Source organism: Pungitius pungitius, chromosome 4 (assembly GCF_949316345.1).
Source record: "Pungitius pungitius chromosome 4, fPunPun2.1, whole genome shotgun sequence".
Taxonomy (NCBI): domain Eukaryota; kingdom Metazoa; phylum Chordata; class Actinopteri; order Perciformes; family Gasterosteidae; genus Pungitius; species Pungitius pungitius.
The window spans coordinates 12,597,601-12,618,701 of NC_084903.1; the positions used below are offsets into that span (position 1 = coordinate 12,597,601).

Below are 21,101 nucleotides of genomic sequence, written 5' to 3' on the forward strand. Positions count from 1 at the left end.
GCGTGCTCATTCCTAACTAAAGCCCTTCTCACAATCTGGTATATTTCTCCGGGCAGTGAAAACATGCCATAAGTGCCTTTGTATCTCTGAACCAAGAAATATGGGAAAATAAATACCCCAAAATATCTCATTCAGATGGGGGTCACGGTTCACCATTAGTTTTAGGTTTTGGTTCAATTATTAGACAAAACTGGAATCTCCCTGGAATCCAACACAGAAGATAAAGATGAGATTTGAGGTTGTTTAAAACACCCACAAGTTTCATGAGGATCCTTGGTGCCAGATACTGAATCCAGCCAGGTGTGTTTATTTTGCAAGAATATTATGTTGGATAAGGCCAAATATAGCCGTAAAAACAATTAACACAGTTAAAAAGAATCCCAAGTATTGTTTTTTTATACAATATACTGTTTTTGTCACACAGAAACGTCTCAATCACCGATCATCAAGCTGAAAATGGTGTGACACCATCAGCTCCAGTATGGAGAAGATTCAAACTCTGCTTCATTTAGAAATCAAGATAATAAGAAATAAAAACAGGATCAAATTTGTGAGGTAAAATAAATACAAATATTTGTTCATGATTCAGAGTATACTTCATTTCAAAGTCATAATCACAATTTATAATTAAACGTATCTTGCAAACATAGTCTCTGCATGGAGACTAAATCATAGAACAGAGTCAGAGAAACAGAGAAAAATATATATATTATATTTCTTATTTTTTTCCATTATTTTTCCACGCACAGGAGGAAATTAAAACATGCAGTAAAAAGGGAAGGGAAAGGTTCTAAGGCAAAAAATAGCCTTGCACTAAAAACACCTAATTTGTATTGCAAATCTGATTCAAACAGAGTGAGAGACAACAACTCACCAATAGCCTTGGCTGTCCCTAGATAACAGTTAACAAGGACACAAACACAAAAACCCGATTGACCATAACAAAGTCTAGATCTGTCATTCCCTCCGACTTGCCTACGTAAGAGAACAGAAAGCAGACCAACCAGTGCTGGCCAATGAAAAGTCGCTTTGGTAGGCTCTTAAAGAAACCCCCTATTCAGTTAACTGGGCTATTTTTGTTTGTTTTTCTCCTTTGAAATGACAATTTGCCTCCTTGTGTGCTTTTTAGAAAAATGTGCTGAGAAACGTTTTGCTGATCAACTAGCGGCATTGACCACTGCCTTCCAATCGAAAAAGGACGTAAAGTCACAGCCGGCAGAGCGACAAGAGTCATTTGAGGCCTCTAACAAACAGAAAACACGGTGAAACAATCAGCATTGGGATTTTTGGGGGCTTTTGTCAGGGTGAGACATTAATGAGATCATTCATGAGTTTAAAAAAAATGATGATCCCTTCCAAACAAATCTGCTGCAATCAGTCAGTTATGGGGCTTTTGAACATTTGTGCCGTGTCACCACTGATGTGCAATCAAAAACAATCTTGTATGCATGAGAACTTGAATCCAATGAAAAGCGCTGGAGGGGATCTCGGCCCCATCCTCTCTTTTACATCAGCTTTTCTGCTGACAGTTTATTAGTTTTCAAATGCCTTCATTTCTGGAAGACATCGCAATCACGCACAAGACAGAAACTCCCACAAAATGGAAAAGTTCCAAAGTCAGAAAAAAAACAACAACCACAAAGCTAAAACGGAAAACAAGAACCATCCAAAATGCCTGAGCGAGATGTCCTGGTGGAGAGTCACGAGAGGAGCCTCGAGCTCGGAGTGTGTTATCGATGAAAGGGTCTCACATGGGGGGGGGGGGGGGGGGGGGATGAGAAGACCGCTGCTCAGAGGGAAGTGTTGCAGAGGTGTTTAACGGAGTGGCAAAACAACATTTTTGTGCTGACAGAAGGCCCCGTGTTGTTAATGAGTCCACCGTGGCGGTGTTCCCTCAAAGGAAGATGTCATTAGTATGTTTTAAAGGTTTTTCACATGGCGATCCTGTTCACGCCAACAGTCCACAGCTGTACAGTGAGGGGGGCTGAAGAGCACGACTGTGATTGGCCCTATGACGCACTTAATGAATTTGCTTTATTCTGGGAGGCTTGTGTGTGTGTGTGTGTGTGTGTAAGTGTGCTTACCTGGAGATTGACCTCGGCCTCGTAGAAAGTGAGGCAGGAGCAGTAGTGTCGGTCTGAATCGATATCTGTCAGCACCACAGTGAAGAAGGTGGGTGCTTTCCTCTCCCTGGACAGCCTCCAACCTCCAGGCTGGCAAAACTGAAAACATATTCAACAAAAATGCCACTAAATTAGGATATTATAAATTGCAATTCCAAAAACACACATGAAGGTTTATTGTACGCTCTCACTGCCACTTATGCGCTAATAAGTTGAGCGACATTTCCATTGGGACAGTCAAAGATTAGAAGTTGTTTATTAGAAGCCATCTGTAACACATTCACACGTTAAATGGATCGGACATCAGCGTATTGCTGGTCTTGTCCCAGTGCCCCCATAGTGAGCGTAGACAGGATGTCCTGTTCCAGTGCAGCAATTACATCTGCCCGTTAGAGCAGGAAGTGGTACGTTCACTATTTATTTTACTTGAAAGTCATCAGTGACGGTGCCAGACCGCCTGAGCTCATTAACTGATGCCATGGAAGAAAACATCTTGAATAAGTTGATAAAACATGTAAAATAAACCATGACATAGATACATAGATTGCAGTATAGACAATGCATATTATATTTATAAGATATTCATATTTAATGAACATACTTTATTCACCAACATTTGAATGCTGACTCTCTGGGTTGAAGATTTAGTTTCAAAATTATGAGCAGAGCTTTGAATAAAAGTGGGTAAAGCAGACTTTAATTGTGAAGGATTTGATTTTCTTCAAATAAGTAAAGTTCTCCCAAAATCTTCTTGGAATATTCTACTATTCATATTCCCAAAAATGGTGTACTGAGAGTTGAAGAACCACACACATCTAGGAGATTTAATGCATGACAAAACAGAGCCATTTTGAGCAAATTTACGGGCATTTTACCGTGAAAAGTTTTATCGTAATAAAAAGCACGTCAAACAGGTTTAAAGTCTCAAAGGAGTAGTAGGTCATAACCCATCCTGACAAAACATCTGCAAGAAATGGGAAGAAAAAAAGTGATTTTCTTGATACACTGTCCTGTTAGGATTGTGCAGCAAACTGAATTTACAGATTGATTCACAGATAAGTTATCAAAGTTATCAAGCAATGGGACTGGAAAAAATGATGCTTTCACAAAACACCCTACGAACCAATTAGAAAACCAACCGCTGTTAAATGGGTTCAAAGAGGGGAAGGAAAAACCTTGATTTCAAAACCCCCAAAAGTAGGTGTTAATGATGGTTGAGAGGAAATTGATGAATTATTATCTGCGAGCCCCTCAGAAAAGAGTGCCAAACTATGGGGGGGCGGGCGGGCATTCGGCCCGAGAGACGAGTGTTTGTGTCTCGTCTCGCTCTGTTTTTGCTGGAGGCCCGAGCGGCCCTGGCTCTGAGAGCGGTGTTTAGACTGCTCCTCAGGGGGGGGTTACCGGGGGATTAGCGGACACATGGGGGGAAGAGGGGAGAGCGGCTGAAGGAGGGGCGTGCGAGGGCAAAAACAGATGGATTGATGGATAGATGGACCTGCGTACGGCCAAAGACAAATAAACTGGCCGGCTGGCGTCTCTCGGGGGGGGGGTGGTGGTGGGGGGGGGGGGGAGAACGAGAAGAGACGGAGTGCGGTAGGAATGAGGACTAAAGCCTCTTTCACACACAGCTGCCTGCACGGTGCTGGGACATGACTTTTACTCGAGCCTTACACACGGGGACATTTGCGTCCGACGCCTTTTCGACGGGGCAGGGGACAGTCCAGTAGATGGTGGTGACGCAACACTTTTGGATGCCAAGCAGCTAAAATGTACGTGATTTGAACAGTATTTTACATTCGACTAGTTTGCAAAACGACTCTAAACAACCGTGAAACGCTGAACCTTTGAACGCCGTAACAGGTGCTCCTGTGAATGGGTCGGTGGCTCCAGGGGAAAGCCTCTTTCGTCAGCGGGACGCAACCCGTTACCAGCTTGTTCCTGCACTGTACTGCTCTAATTCACAACACAGCTGCGCCAGCGTTTTCCCGGGATTGTTACTCGTTCTCAAGGTACGAGATCGGCGCTACGGATTTTCCCTGAATATCGATTCCTGCTCCCATTTACACATGAGCCCACGCAGGAAACGTTCCTGAGTAATTCAGGGACAGGGATGTGTGGAAGGGACTTAGGAGAGGAAGTCAGGAAAAGGTGGGAGGTAAGGGTCGTATTTGGCTTGTTCAACCTGGAGGATCGGACCAGGATGCCACCATCATCCAGCAGATACAATAGCTCGCAGGAAATCTGTTAAACTTGCTTTGTGGTGAAGAGTGTGTGTGTGTGTGTGTGTGTGTGTGTGTGTGTGTGTGTGTGTGTGTGTGTGTGTGTGTGTCAGAACACACTCAGGAAAGACAGGAATCAAGGACAAGTGCAGATAACTGTGATCATGTCCTAAACTATTCCAACTATGCCATTCATTGATGCCAAAAAAAGAGAAACACCTTTGGGACTGTATAGTTCCAGAAATCCCAGGTATCGCATCCGAGTGTGCGTCCTGCATTTGTTTGTGGGTATGCATCTGATAGAGGGAACGATTGTAAGGGAGAGAAAGAGAAGGCCCACTTAATCAGCTTCCTTCGTCTCAAATCAGTGTTTCCTTTTGCTATCTTGCCTGTAGGTCTGCAGAAAAACACTTGTGGGTTGGCGCAGGCTCAAAGACACTTTAGAGAGATCAGTGTTTGGTAAACTTTGGACACTTTGTTTCAGGGACCAATGCATCCATCCAGACAGACTACTGACATCATTTTAAATACAATTAATGGCCATTTATCTTAAAAATGAATGATCATCTTGCCTTAATCAAAAAGGATTTTATCAAGGGTCGAAAAAAGAAAGACACACACAACATCCGCCATTATTCTCTGCAGTGTTCTGCTGTTTGGATATACACTTATGACAGAATGGATGGGATTATTAAGATTAAAATGAATAAACAAACAGCAATAACTGCAGAAAACTTAAAGCCTTTGGTTGTCATTTTCATTCTGCGTGTGTATTTGTGTCCCGCTGCGATACATTCCGCAACCAAAACATTGAATGACAGCGGACAGAAGGACACATACAGTGAGAAACATTGCCTTTATACACACACACACACACAGCGCACAGAAAGGACATCTCCTATTCCAGAATTAGATCGAAGTCAAGTGACAGAGGAACTCGGGGATCTACTTTCTATATTAATGTCCAAGCCGAGTAAACTGCTTCCCTCCAGCTAAACCCTCTGCATCACATCATGTGCTACGGCCTGGTAGCCAGCTCAAACTGTGATTCACGCACTCGGCCAGTGACACTGGATCTTCAGTGTGACCTGCTGAGAATCGTCAGTGCTTGAAGAGCACACCCAATAAAAAAATAGAAAAAAAAGAATAAGCACACAGACCTTTGCCTGATCAGGACATCGCTGCATTCTTATACTGTGACAACAAGACATTAATGCGTGGTCAGGTTGGCACAGGCCAGAATAACTGTGGCAGCAGCCATTACTAAAGATGACTCAGGACAAAGAGGCCAACCGTCAACAGCGTGTCTCCCTTGAAAGTCAGTGTTGTATTGCTCCAAGTTTGATAAAGCTGCAACTTTCCCGAAGATGAAGTCGTTGTGTTGTGCAACTCGAAATCCCGGTACTTAACAAATGCAAACAGAATTTTATGGATCATTAAACCGTTTCCGTAACCGTTAATGAGCTCAATCCCGAAAATCTTTGTGGAGAAGGAGGTAGTTTGGGTTTAAAAAAGCGCCAAAGTTGCACATAAAGTTAGAGCAATAAAACATTTCTACATAACCCAAACACCCTGTCGGACACTTTTGAATCATGAAACGAAAAACAATCTGCGATACTAAAACTACATTGATAAATTAGTATATGCGGAGGAAAGATAATTAAATAAAAACTTAAATTAGAATGTGAATGAATCCTGAAACCTTAAAACAAATTAGCTTGTTTGCACCGTTTCCATTGTTACAAAGTCAACAGCTTATTTGGATGTGTTTTTGTTTAAAGGGATTATAATGTTTTGTTCTGAAATATAAGAAACATCCCCTCTCATCAATTTTGCAGAGTCTTAAAAATGCGGTTGCTCACAAGCGGCTGTGGTGGTTTGTTTACAGCCTATTTCGCTTTTTACTTTAATGATTGAATCCATGTTTCAAAAATAATTTAAGTGGGGCTCATTTGTGAAGATTGTTTTGCTAAACAAAATCTTACATGATCGTCACATTAGTAAAAATGAAAATCCACCTCCAAACTTGCATAAAATAATGTTTAGTTACTAACGGGGCTGATGGTAAAAGTAATTATGAAGACGTTGTGTCGGGGAAAACATGGTGAAGAACTGAATTGCAACGTGATATTCAACCATTCCTCCTTCTGTCCCCATTCATTTGGAAGGAACGCATGACAGGAAGACAACGCAATAACGGAAAGAGAAGAGCGTGATGCAAGGGGAAAGAGGGGGAATGGCCAGAGGTGAGGAGGTCAGTGGTGCGCTGCCGTCCCAGAAATCCTGCTTTCGTGAGTCTGCAGGATGAGCAGAGAACAAAACGAGGTCGAGCTGTTTAAGAGGTGTACTGCTGTATCAGAAGTTGGTTTGTGGGCTGTCATTAAGAAACCTTTAATCCAGCCCTCGCCACAATGTTGTTTACTTTGCAAACCATGCTGAGGAAATGACCATATTTTGAATGCGGAGGAATGCGGATCCTCGTGACGTGGTGACGTCAGATATGGCCCCTCTGGATGGATTGACGCTCTCGAAAAATGACTGTAATGTACAATATGAACATTACGGCGTATTGAAAATGACTTTAAAGTGTTGGTTGAGGGCAAAAACTGTTTACATGCCTACAGGGATACAAAAAATAAGTGATAACTAGGGTTCATTTATTGCGCCGCCACCACCCCCCAATAATTGTTCATTTATGAACATGATTTACTGCACCAGAGAAGCCTCATCACAGAGGAATCCAATGAGGTGGCATCACTCCTCTACTTCCATTCCTCAACTTCCCCACAGTCACAAACACTTCTGGTTTCCCTTTACTGATCTGTTATGCAATATCTGGCACATATGGTTCATTTTAGAGATTGATATTTTTAGATGGCTATGATGGACCACAGTAGTTCAGAAAAAAAAAGTCTAGTTAAGCAGAACAGGAAGAGTCATCAAGCACACGCTGCACACTACTACATTCACTGCACACAAAATGTCAAGCTTCATGAATACCATACGTGTGGGAAATGTAACACCTTAAAAACAACTTCATGTTACACAATGTGTTCTCAACCGCACTCCTTACACCAAACCGGAATCGGAGTCTGTGCAAGGGTCACGGCTGCCAAAAACTCCATGGATTTTCACTGCATTGTTTGAGGTTCTCGTGGTAAAACTGCTGTTAAAACCACCACATCATGTAACGCGTTGTCTCAATGCCTTTGACTGAATCCACCAAAACTGACACGAGTAGAGCTGTCCGGACAACTGTGTATAAATCACAGCATTTTCCCCAAAACAAATCAATGACTTCTGTTTAAGAAGGACTGTCACGTCATGCCTTCTTACTAACGAAGTTATAAACTGCATCAATCATAGACTGAGAGTTTGTCAACACACTGTCAAGAGTTTCCAAACTCTTGTGAGGTGTCATGTATTAAACAGAAACCTGGCAGTTTCCGTCGTCGGTTCGGTAGACCGCCACCGGCCCCTCAGACTCCTCCCCGCCGGTGTGTGCCGGCCCCCGATGGCATCCACGAACGCCTGCTCAGCTGACCGGGGTCCTGACCGACGTCTTCCACCTGTCACAAGCAGCTGTACCCGCATGCTTCAAAAAGCACCTCAGTGGGGGCAGTCGGGCAAACGGAGCGGCTGGTGATCCCTGTCCCCTGCGAGCGTCATGTGTGCGCGTACGCGGAAATATAAGCGCAGGTGTCGGGGCAGAACTGCCATGCGTGAAAATGTCAAGACATTTTTAAAGGGTCGGGGGCCCCCTCTGATATAATGGTAGGGGAAGCTTCCGATACCATTATCACCATCTTCCAGTTTCTACACAACCTCTTTTGGATCGAGTAAAACCTCAACCCTGATGGAGAAGGCCCATTGGCATCTATTTTTCCCGAGGAGCCTGAACGCATCACCGGTACTCCACTGATTGCCGTCGAGGTCATCCACCTTAAGCGCTGACGTTCGCCCCCCCGTCCCTACAGGAACCTCAGTTCTAGGACCAGCGGGCTCAGGGACAAATCCCCCCCCTAAGCTGTTTGCTTATTAAACTCTACACCATATCGTCATCACTTCTGGTTAAATGCTAAACCTGTATTTTTGTTTTCCTACTAACTGTACTCAATGACAATAAAATTCAATCTTATCTAGAAATGGCAAATTGACTATATGTCCATCAGTGGCACATTCAAACTGAGAATAATCATCAGATAATAAGTGATGTTTGTCTGATTTAGGTTTGCTCTTTTGCCCTGCAATGTACCATAATGCTCCCAAGGAACTGGTTTCGGCAACATCTGGCCTCCAACCCCAGACCGCATGCAGCTGTGCATTTAGCCTTTAAACCATTCACCTGCTTCTGCCTGTCTGTAACTTGGTACTGGATCTGTACATGCGGTATAGAGCACAATAAAAGCCCCTGGTTCAGCCTCAATGCAGTGTTCCAAGGTCAGACCCGTGGGAAGTTAGCAGCGTTGCTGCTGGCCTCACTGTCTCTTGATTATTTTTTAATTTTAAGCACTAAAGTTGGGATTTCTTAATGTAATACAATGGTTTCAAACAAAGCCTTTTCATTTTATAAATGCGTTACATAGATACTATTGGACCATTTGTCTTCTATCAGTTCTGAGCAGTGCCACATTGCTAAAGCCTTTTTTAAACCTATATCATCTGAGAGTAGGCAAACATGTTTGTATTTCTATCGCATCTGTAAAAAGTAAACAGAATCAAAACCCAGCACATGATGTGATGAATGAGAGTAAGGTAAACAGTTTTGTCCTGTGGTTGTAGATCAGCACAATGGTTGTCCTGTGTCACACTGCTGAGCCCCGGCCTTTAAAGCACTGTGAGATATGGGCTGATCATGACCTGCCTGAGGAACAGGTGCTTCCTTCACCTCCTTGCGAGGGGCCTCGTTTAGTAACAGTATTCACAATAGGCTCCGGTCATGATAAGCGTAGGTCAAACCACAACATGTTTTGTAAAATATACAAAGCAGTGTGAGGAAAAAATGTGAATCTGAGCGTGTATGCAAACAAAGATACTCTCCCAAAAAAAAAAAAAAAAACGGTATTGTTGGAAAATGGTAAATATTGTTGATGACCTCAAGAGGCCGTTCACACACCCACCCAGAGACTAAAAAAACATCCCAACAGCCCCACACTGACGGTACGGCAGACAATCTTACTGCTTAACAACAACGTATTACTGCATCACATCATTATGCTGCCAGTGGCAAGGGCTGCTTTTACTAATTCTACTATACGTATATATATATATATATATATGTCTAATATATGAAGACGATTCCTACACCTTTAAGTATGCATGGGAACTTCTGTCATGTCGATGGTGTTAGCAGCAGCAGGACAGCAGCAACATTCAGCCGTTGTTAAGGAGCTCTTTAGACCAGAGCTCTGGGGACCCGTTAACCTGTCTACTGGCACTAGATCCCAATGCATGATTTTGGCTAGATCTTGGCTGGCCGCAGAGTTAGTCACCTGTCGTCATCCTTTTTCATGTTTTTATTTGTTTGGACCCTCAGTTTATATGACAAAATACCACGGGAAGAGACCATTAATAGCCAAAACAGGCCATTCATAAACAATAAACCATGGTGACAGCAGTTTCTACTGTACTTCATCCAAACGTTTGCGTATGTGCTCTCTGCAGCGGACTGTGGCTTCATTTCATCCTGCGTATTCCCATTTCCTGGCGAGTTCACTGTGGTTTTCTGCGTGGAAAGTCCTGCTTGCTTGACAGCTCCGGCTTTGTTTCCTGATGTGTTTGGCTTCACTGGCACACGATGCATTGATTACTCATGTGTGGATCTTCCTGACAAACACATCCCCCCCCCCCACTCCCCCCCCCTCCACCCGGCATCCTGCTATCTGGAATGTACTGTTTAGTTTTTCTCTCATAGTTTTACAAACATCATAAGAACGACGTGCAGTGCGACATGTCAGGTTGTGGTCACATGAGGTGATTCATCAGGTGAAACAATTGGGTTACATTCTTTTGTCACACAGCCTCAAACTAACTAACCAAGAATGAACGCTGAATAGGAATCATTTGGTTAAGCTTTGTCACAATTTACTGAACTCTGCCAAGAGAATAAAGCCAGATGAATGAATTGTTGCAGCAATAAGGGGAATTTATAAACCAAGTAAACTAAATCTGACCTTACTGCAGAGGATCATGCTTAGAGTCTTGGAGCATTTAATATATATATATATATATATATATATAAAAACGTTTCTATATACATTTCCAGCACTCTACACACACACACACGGCACCAGCGGTTTACACATTTTCTGAATAACTTGAGCATCCTTCCCGGAAGTGCGCGGCCATGTTCCTCATTACAGCAGGGATTTGGGGGAAAATGAAGTTTAAGAGGTCAAAGTTCTAGATAGTTGACCCAAATGTTTACAGTCTGGCCAAGTCAGTTAAAATTCCTTGATCAGAGAAACTTGGGCTACAAGATGTAATTCTTTACAATCTCATGTCTACAATTTATTGTATGCAAGTACGAGTTTAAGATGGTATGACATATAGTGTTGGTCTTTTGTGTGGTGCAATAGACCTTTGTAATTACAATATTTCCTTCTACAAACAGAAAACAGATTACATTAATCATACTCTTAATAGCCCTGGTTTCTTTTTGTTAACATCTAGCCTTTCATAAGCCTGCTTATATTATCGGTCGGGGGACTCTTGCATTGCTGTTCAGCAGAGTGAATTGGAAGAAGGCCTAAGCAAACAAGTGAATAAACAACTGGAGAGAAACAAATATCCTTCAAACAGATCATATGCATATATTATTGCAATCATCTGAGAACAGACTCTCCAATGCCCATTATAGATTAATAAAAATGAATCTGATATTGGAAAACCTACAATAGCATCCTTCCTATAACTCGGTTCAGCCCACAACCTGCAGACTTTTAAATGGTCATTTCATTAAAAAAGAGAAACAGGAATCACATCAGGGGCGACAAAATCCATGAAACTGAACATTTCGGGAAGTTTAAGAGAATCATGAACAATAATATTTTCCTCCTTGAAATCAGAGATTGAAGTACAGGGGTAGCGCCTGACCGCCTGTTGCTTTGGAAGCCTGTTTCGAAGACTAAAGTTGGGTTTACCACTGACCACCATCTTGGCAGTTAGTGGGGTCAGACTATATCAATGTGGTTAAGGACAGAGCTGTGTAGAGAAGAGAGAGAAGAGAAAGTTGAAGCCACATCATTCTAACGTGATGGACAAGCAAACACACTCCAAAACATGTAGCTTTACTTTTCCAAACCACCAAGATACAACATCTAATTAGCTGATGAGACCAAAATGGATTTTGAAGAACATTTTTCACTGTAATGGCTTTTGATTAAAAGGGAAAACTGAAGAAGGCTGTGGCACTAGTGGCGTGACTCAGTGGAACCAAAACCCACATTGCATACAGTGCGCTGGACTGGACCAGTACAGGATTACTATTACACACCCTACGACCCAACATGTGAGACTTAGACAGCGTTCTGAATATTAGTATAATATTCTCACTTTTTACCCTATCAAACACCTGCTAGTAAACAATAAAAGCTTATAAAAAAAGGTGAGGTTGCCTTCAAACTAAAAACAAGAACATCAACATTTTATCTACACCAACTCTCTCGGCCCCGTCATTGGCTCACGTGGTTTCTCCTATCACAGCTATGCCGATGACATCCAACTAATTCTCTCCTTCCCCGACTCGGACACTCAGGTGGCGGCACGGATCTCTGCATGTCTGACTGACATCTCTCAGCGGATGTGCGCTCACCACCTGAAGATCAAGACCGAACTACTTCTCTTTCTCGGAAAAGATTCTCCAACCCAGGACCGGACCGTTAACTTTGGCAACTCCGTGTTAACCGACTGCTCAGTCTGACTGCTAGGAACCTCGGAGTGACACTTGACAGCCAACTCTCCCTGACTCCCAACATCACAGCGACAACACCATCCTGTAGGTACACGCTCTACAACATCAGGAGAATACGACCACTTCTCACTCAGAAGGCAGCACAGGTACTGATCCAGGCTCTTGTCATTTCCCGCCTTGACTATTGTACCTCTCTCCTGGCAGGTCTCCCTGCTGCCGCCACTCGACTTCTGCAACTCATCCAGAATGCAGCAGCTCGACTGTTCTTTAACCTTCCGAAATTCTCCCACACTGCTCCACTCCTCCGCTCTCTTCAGTGGCTGCCAGCATCCAGTTCAAAACATTGGTGCTCACGTACCATGCTGTGAATGGATCGGGTCCAGTCTAATGCACTTATTGTAAGTCGCTTTGGCTAAAAGCGTCAGCTAAATGACATGTAGTGTAATGATTTAACATTAAACTGCCATCAAACCCAAGTTCACGTCTGTGCCAACAACAATCAACATTCTAAAAATAGTGAAAATTGCCAATAAAAGGTTGTCAGAACCAACAATGACACTTTAGTACATCTTGTTGTGTTTGACCTACAGACAAAACAACTGTTACTTTTTGCCTGGTGCAAAGTGATTTGTGGTATAAAAGTAGCTTCCCATATTTGACTTCCTGTTTTGATACCGGTCCTCTTACTGAACACTCTGCCTTTGTCCTACGCATTAGCAGAGCCGATTGGCGGGGAGCTCCTCCAATCAAATTCCCCAAAATGTAAGGTCAGATTTAAAGATCTAGAATGTGAGAACTTTTGTTTGTTGGGGCACGTGAGTGTTGTGGCGACAGCAGGAAAGCGTGCGGAAACGGAGCGTAGACCACAGGACCCGTGCAAAGGACTGACCCTCGTGTTGAACACTGAACTTTGCGTTGCTTTGGAATGTGTATGAACTCTCGGGCATCGGCGTGAAGACATCACTCCTCACCCACCACACGCACACGGTGTATGCGTATACTTACGCATACATACACACACTTTTTATAATAAACCACAAGAGACCACTTCTGATGTTAGAACAGCTGAGCGTGAGAAGAAAATGAAGTCAAAGAATTGAGAGGACGTCGGGGACTTGGTTGGGGGGGGCACAATATAGCAATTCAGACAAGTCGATGCACCTTTCTTGATTGTATTTTAAGTATAACTCATTCTCAACACACCTTTCCATTTGCCAAAAAGACAGTTCAATAATTTGACTGATAACATTTTTTTTGTTTTTTTTCTAAAGATGCATTGGTTGCCTTACAATTTGGACCCCGTACCTGCAATTAATACAGAAAACGTTGCCTTAAAGAAACATGAGCAAATGAGGGAGAACGGAATAAGAGGGGAAGAGTCTACTGCTGGCTAATCTTCATTTGATACCAATCCATGTTGACAAAAAACAGCGGATGTTATGAACATTCACAAACTCCCAGCATTTAACAAATGGTGCTTGCTGTTAAACAAGCCAACACCAAACACCCAAGTCGTTCCAGGAATCACTTGGGTGTTTGTGTGCCTCTTTTCTTGTTGTTGCTACAATCTGTTTGCCGTAAAATGTAAGTAACAGAATATAAGCTGTCAACTTTCAGAAACTAGATTTCTTTTCTACAAGCAAGCACAAACATCTCTTCTTGAAATTGAAAAGTAAGACTCCTTTGAGACTGTCCAGCAATGAAGGGTATCACAATGTTAAATGTTAAATCCTCTAAATCTATTAATACATTTCAAACAGCCCATTTCTATATTTGTTATTTGTTTTGGTAAAACAAACTTCGGTCAGTCACATGATCGACATAATAATCGCTCCCAGGGAACAAGACTAACGAGCACCATATCAGTGATGAGTAAATTAATGATTTACACCTAATTGTGCAGCATTTTCTGTTATTTTAAAATCTTTTTTTAATTTAAAAATTAAAACTTAATTTAAAAATATGTATCTTTTGCCACTTAAACGTTTACCTTTCCTGTCATGTAAATACATTCTAAAGTACATTTAATAGACGTGATGTATCAAATGTGCTACACGTCACCAATAGATTTCCAATTAGGTGGAATTTTTTCTGAAACGTAAAATCCATCTATTTACTTCATCAAGTAAAGTCAAGACGGTCTACAGTATATCATGAGTGCAGCGTCTTCGTACATGAGGGAGAGGTGATTGAAATGTATTCTACGCGGGACTTTGTGAACTCCATACACCGACCCGGCTTATCCGTAACAGATGAGGATTTGAGCTGGTTCCTATCATCATCACTTGCCTGAAAAGATTAGAAACACATTTTTCCTAGCACAAGTTGTAAACGCTTTTTTCTGGGTGCATTCCTCATCTGTGGTTATTTAGTTTGCTGGGGGCCTGTTGTGACCACAAAATGCTTTTCGTGCACAGCTCCATCCCCTGTTTTCGACAGATGTGTTTCTTTAGTGTTTGTAAATGAGTCATTTTCTTTTTCATGGACCAGAGAAAATCTGCAAATAATAATGGTCTACATTCCAGCCAGAAACAGAGCCAAAATGCAAATTGCTTAGTGGGTCTGTTAAACACTATGGTATCTTCATTAAAGCTTCAAAGCTGGAATTTCCGTCATTTGGTTCTAGAACAAAGTTTGTCACACAACACTTTGTAGGAAATTTCTGGAACAGCCCTTCTTTCCCGTTCTAAGTCTTCTGAGCATTTTTGAACAGAGAAAACTGCAGCTGAATCTTGTTCGACATTTTATCCAAAAATCTCTCCTATCTCTATCATTGAATGCGTCCCGTGTTTCAGCCTTGGCTTACAGCCTTCAATGACCATCGTGCCGTGTGATTACTGTGCACATTGGACTGGACATTGCAGTATGTCTCAATTCCAGTCTATCTGGGACATGATGAAGAAGAATTGGGGGATCACTTCAGCAAGATGGAATACAAAAATTGCACACACACACACACACACACACTAGCACGAAAGAAAATGGTATGCACGTCCACAATGACATCTGGAAGCATTGAGCTAATAAATTTAGCTAAACTTGCGGCGGCGTTTCTATTTTTAACTCTATGAAAGCAGGGTACTTGAGGGACGATGCTGAAAGAGTGGAGCCATACCGGCGCATCTCTCAGTCACTGAAAGGTTAAATACCAGCGTGAGGGTTTCCACCACATATTAACAAAAAATCTTTCACTTTCATTTATCTCTAAGCAGTAACTCAACAACAACATTGTATCACTGATGGCCTTCAACCTAATCATTGAGTTCACAGCAAGACGCCAGTACGCCACTCAAAATATGTCTATTTGTGCCTAATAATGTCCTCAATGAAGACCCTAACCGAGGGTCAAGGTAAAATACTGTTTGTATTAGATGTATAGCGCTTTGACACTGTCCAGATTAATTAATGTTGAACATCTACATCTACTAATACTGTTGAAAAATTAAGATTATTAAATGACCTTGTATAAACATGTGTTGATGGTGAACACCTGTTGTTATGATTAGCTCTGTGCATTTATAGATAGATATAGGTATTTTACCCATGTTACCCAACATGTTGGCCTTTACACCTGTATCACTTGGCTCCTATATTACATTCCTTATAGGAGCTTGACCAAACCAGAACAACACTGAAATAACAGGACACTTAAAATTTTCCACAGCTTTTAAAATCATCTGTTGCCACGGATCGTATAAATCTTCCCTGCATCTGTCTTTAACGACATTTTGAAAAGAGCAGAAAAAGGTAAGTATTCCAAAAGCATGAGCTTGCTACTACATTCAAACAAACAGTCAAGTAGTGTGTTGGGAGTCATTTTGAAGTTGTCCTTCTTGTGGACTGCCAGAAAATCTCTCTGCCGAGTCATTATGGCTGATTATAACGACCCAATTAAAACAAGCCAAAAACAGATTAGTTTAATGCTGTTAACTGCTAACGTTGCCCTAGAGATAGACAGTGTTTCCCAGTCATGATAAGCACATATTTGTCCATCTATTGTATTGTCCATATAAGGATACCAGACCCCTGTCACAGACCCCCTGCTGAGAAGCAGCATGTTCCTGATAGTAGGCTGGACATTATGTAAAAGGTTTTCTGGTTCCCAATTAAGGAATTTGTTAAGCATCTCAAACAACGTTTGAGTCAACATTCATTAGGAATTTATCAATAACAGGAAATATCTGCTGCCAAAGCTCCAAAAGGGCAAATATGTTTTCAAAACATGAAAATTCCCTGCGTCATAATCCGTCTTATTGTGACACTGAAAAGGCCGCAGAAATATTATGAGACTTATGAATCCAATTTAATGTAGAAAACATCAGGAAGCTGGTAAAGTGTAAGAAGGTTAAAAGACAAGGGGACTAACTAGATTTCCCAATTTGAAAAATGGATTTCTACATCAAATCATGACAAAATGCCTTTTGTGCATCTCTGAAGAGTGTAATTTAAATTCCCAGACGGTAACAGTTATGTTACATTTAGGTTTTTTTTATTATTTTTTATTTGTAGGAGGACGTTATCACTCACCATTTCCACTCCCTGAGGGAACGCCGTTCCCTCCCAGTCCTTCTTGGGGAATCGCTGAATGATCTTTCCACATCCCTCCCCTGAATCTGCAGATAAAAAGACACAAAGATCTGTCAGTGAAGATAACTTTGCATGTTTTTCATTTTTTTTATGCCCCAGCAGGGATTTGCGGTGTTGTTTTGGTAAGAACTAATGGCAATGCATCCAACCGCTACGTTACTTGCACACATTTACAATTTCCTACCCAATTCCTGCAAAAAAAGAATAATGCTTCCAAAACCACTGTTGCTTCCTGGCATTTCAGCACGTTATCAAAAAATAGCAAAGTTGTATTATTCATAAAATCAGTGCAAATTCAGTTTATTTTGGACACAAAAATAATTCAGGATGAGATGGGAGGTATGTATGTACAATACATAATGTAATCCAGAGCTATACACCACTACAGTACGTAACAGTGTGTGTAGTACTTAGACAGCTGGTACCCATCTATAGCAGGTGAAAGCCATCAAAAGCTTTACCAGCAATAGAGCTCTCTCATAGATTTCCCTCAGGTCTTGCAAAATTGGATGAAATAACTCATGTCAGCATGAGTGCAATCATAGTACAATATGTATTTAGGAGTTGATATATGACTAGCACATTTTTGTTTAGCAATCTGGAAAGCTAATAAATAGAAAACACATCTAATTTAAGAATAAAAGAATCTTCATTTTATGTGCCAAAAAAGCATTTCCAAGATCGGTTTCACAATACGCTCTTTGTCACACTATATTATCGGACTCCATTACTTCATCACAACGTTATTTGACACTTTGAGTCCTTCTTTGGAAGCGAGGACAGGTTTTCTATTTAACAGCCAATGAAGAAAGTTCTATTAAGCAAGTAAGAGACTGAAATTAATTAATTGTGGCCCGTTTCTTGGAAAATGTTTATGTTATGTGAATAATATTTTTCCCGTTAATGTCAATCACAAATTCCTAAATCAAAGCATGCTGGGTAAATCCCAACTTTGTTGAAGATTCACACATGCTGCAGATGGTTTTCCGATTTTTAGAATCTCAATCATTTGTTAATATCAATATTTAAAATTTAAATGATTTTACCATCTGCAAAACAAGTTTTGCTTCAACTCAGAGAGTAAAAACTGGAATGACACAAAATAGAGATGAACTCTGGTCTATGTCAAACTGCTATGTTGTTCAGGAAAAGCCAAACGGACATTCCCATATCTCTCATGTGTGTCATCAATCGCTACCATCAACTTTTCCTCTTCACCATAAAAGACCTCCAATAAAAACAGGCTTACTGTAACACTAGCAAGGCTGCTAAGAAAATGTGTATCGCATCAGACCGTGAGGACATTCCTGCAGTACTTGTCAAAGCTATCAAACTATGACAAGCATCTGTTAGGTCAAGACAGGAAGGCCCGCGGTGCTTTGACAGTCATTTGCACATCATGGCTCTTTGAGACAATTTATGTGCGTGTACCTGTGCTGAAGCTGGGCTAGCGGCGCTCCGGTAGCATGTGAGGCTACCAAAGTGTGTGCACGTGTGCCTTTGAAAGAGCCGCTGCAAAGCTGGACTAACGTCGACGCTCATCGCCACATACCACGAGGAACACATCTAGTTTTAATGGTTGTTTTCTCTTGCCCGTCGTTACCAGCATCACCATTTGAGGAGATCCCGGGTGGCCATTTACAATTCTAATGATTTCCTTAAAGCTTTTGGTATATCCTTTGTATACGTATGTCATTGTGTTGTCTGTGGGGAGTCGAATCTAAGCACAGGTAAATGCCCTGACTCAGCTAACTACTTATCAGACTGCTCCTGAAGCCCTTGTGTCACAATTTGGCCAAGACTTCACAAAGCTGTGTCCATGAGACGAACCAATGAATCGTGATGAGGCTCCGGTTTTAGTATGGGGGGGAAATGTCCAATTTGAATAGAACGTGGACGATTTTTACTTTTACTTTTGTTTACCCATCGAGGCGAACACAGCGCGTCCAGACACACTGGTGCTAAAAGAACACCAGGTTTTTCGTGTCTTACGGTCTTTACAGCTCATTTAATTCAAATCAAATGCTCACAAGTATACATTTTCAAAAAGTGGATGAACATAAATGACAGAATTCCTCACATTCCACAAGGCTGCACTCTTGTATTAAAACAAGCCGTGCTTTCAAATACTATCCCCCTGATAACTATAAAGAGCCCCGTCATGAGGATAATAGAAGCCAGGCCTATGAGTACATGCTAATTTGAACATCCGCTCGCAAAATGTGAGAGAGGTGGATTCCAAAATAACTATTTTTTTTCCCTTTTTTGGCAGAAACTATTTTAACAACAAAAGCCCGTCCCAGCCCACGGCACGCGTGTGCATGTTTAAGAGCTTGGCTGATTTCCATCATCTTTGCAGCACAACCTGTGTGTGGTACAGCTGGACTCATTGTAGTGTTTTTCAGCTTTGTCATGAAATACAATATATAAATGGAAAAAATATTTATATATATACACACACAAAGTACTGTAGAAAGTTTAGAAACACTTTCTTTTCCTAAATTGAATGGGAAGATGAGTCGGTCTTTATATCAAATGGCTTCAGGCGAATCTGCATCAAGAACAACAACAAAGTATGAAATGTTAGGCTAACCCCGTTAATGAGTCCGTTATAAACGCGTGACAGCTTTTATGAAACATTTATGTGCATAGGCTTCCTCTCAATAATTATCTGCTGTTAGTGTGCTGGGAGCTGTTATGGGATAAAAACTAGATGTACCAGTGGTTGGCACTTTTTATCTGATGCCATGATACCCACAAATTCTCACTGAGCGTTGTGGTCAGTTCTAGTTTATGAGAGAGCTAATAAAACACAACTATTAATAAATGAAAGTCAGATACAGAATATTCCAATTGTATTAGTAATTTGTTATTGCATTGTACAAACCCCAAAAATAACAATGATTTACTTGATGACATGTAATAGTTTCATAACAATTCTGAGTAGTTTGCTAGGGAAATTCAATTCATGTTTTTACACAAAAATAACATATAGACTAGAAATCGACCCGAGCCTTTTCATGGATGTCCTGTACGTTGGTTGCACCTCCTGTTTGGAGTCCTTGTTAGTTTAGTGGTGTGGAGACCGTGTGGTCATCTGGTCAATATCCAAGGGCTGATTACACAAGCTACATACAGTACATTCACCATATACACAGCAGAGCCAGGTCTGTCAGACAAAGTGACAGCTGAGAAGTGGCGCTCTAAGAATACAGGTCATCCCCTCAATCATATCAAGTTTGGGTCATTTCAAAGTCTAATTTTTAAAGTTACAACAAAAACTACACACATCAGCATTAAGTCATTGAAGATAAAAATAATATTACTCTTCATTTCTCAAGGTGAACCAGTAGTAACAAAAGCAATACTGACCTGTCAGTGTAAGTCACATTGTTATATTAATATTTAAGACTTTATATTATAGTTCATCGTTGTATTACCAACCCCACAGGGACTGTTACTTCAAGTAAAGTTAATGCACATACAAATATATGACTTGGAAAGACTGAAAGAACTTAAGTTATTCATAACTGAGTTGTGTGGTTTAGCATAGTGTCAATAATAAGTGGAAACCACAGAAAAGTTGTATTAATAATAGCAGATAGTTCTCCTCTTGGCTTTCATTAATCTCCTTGATTTATCTTCTGGCTGTTTCAGTTAATTAAATCATCCAAATGCTCATTTGACCATATATGGAAAGGCCACCAGTGGAGTTGACTTGACCTGATTTAGCCTAGATGTGCACACAGGTTGCTCTGGAAAAAAGGTTCACAGATTTCGGTTTATTCCCTTTCCCATCCAACAACTAAACATAATTCACTGGACTCCACTATTTAGAGCTGAGTTTAAAAAGGAAATCCCCCCTAAAACTCCGAACATATTCATCCATCCATCCATAACTGCTTTTCCTTCATACAGGGTCGCGGGGGGGCCGGAGTCAATCCCAGCCAACTGTTTATTACAACTAAACATAATGACTATTCAGGACTTTCTGGGTTTAAAAAAAAAAAAATGTAATTTCATGTTGCAATAGAAAAATATCAATGCTGTAAGTAAAAGCACAACATTTCATGTAGTCAGTAAAATGCAGCTGTGCAGGCATTTCCCTGAAATGGAGAGACCATTGTGAGCTCAGAAGTCAGCCTGAAGCCAGCCAATGTGTGATCTTGAGAAAAACAGCTCATGAAGTTAATCAAAAGGATTCAGTTAATAAAAGGATTCAGTAAATGAAACTATGAACATCAGCTGGTTTAGAGGACA

General features: G+C 41.2%; 1 protein-coding gene across 2 annotated transcripts in view; it reads right to left on the reverse strand.

Annotated features, from left to right (window-relative positions):
* The window catches only part of sbf2 (SET binding factor 2), a 64,120-nt gene that overhangs the window by 39,743 nt on the left and 3,276 nt on the right, over positions 1-21,101 (reverse strand). For both annotated transcript variants that reach the window (XM_037485993.2, XM_037485984.2), the window contains exons 2-3: positions 16,782-16,867; positions 2,085-2,222 (exon numbers count right to left, since the gene is read on the reverse strand). In XM_037485993.2, the coding sequence (XP_037341890.2) occupies positions 2,085-2,222; positions 16,782-16,867 (224 nt within the window). The remainder of the gene's footprint in view (positions 1-2,084; positions 2,223-16,781; positions 16,868-21,101) is intronic.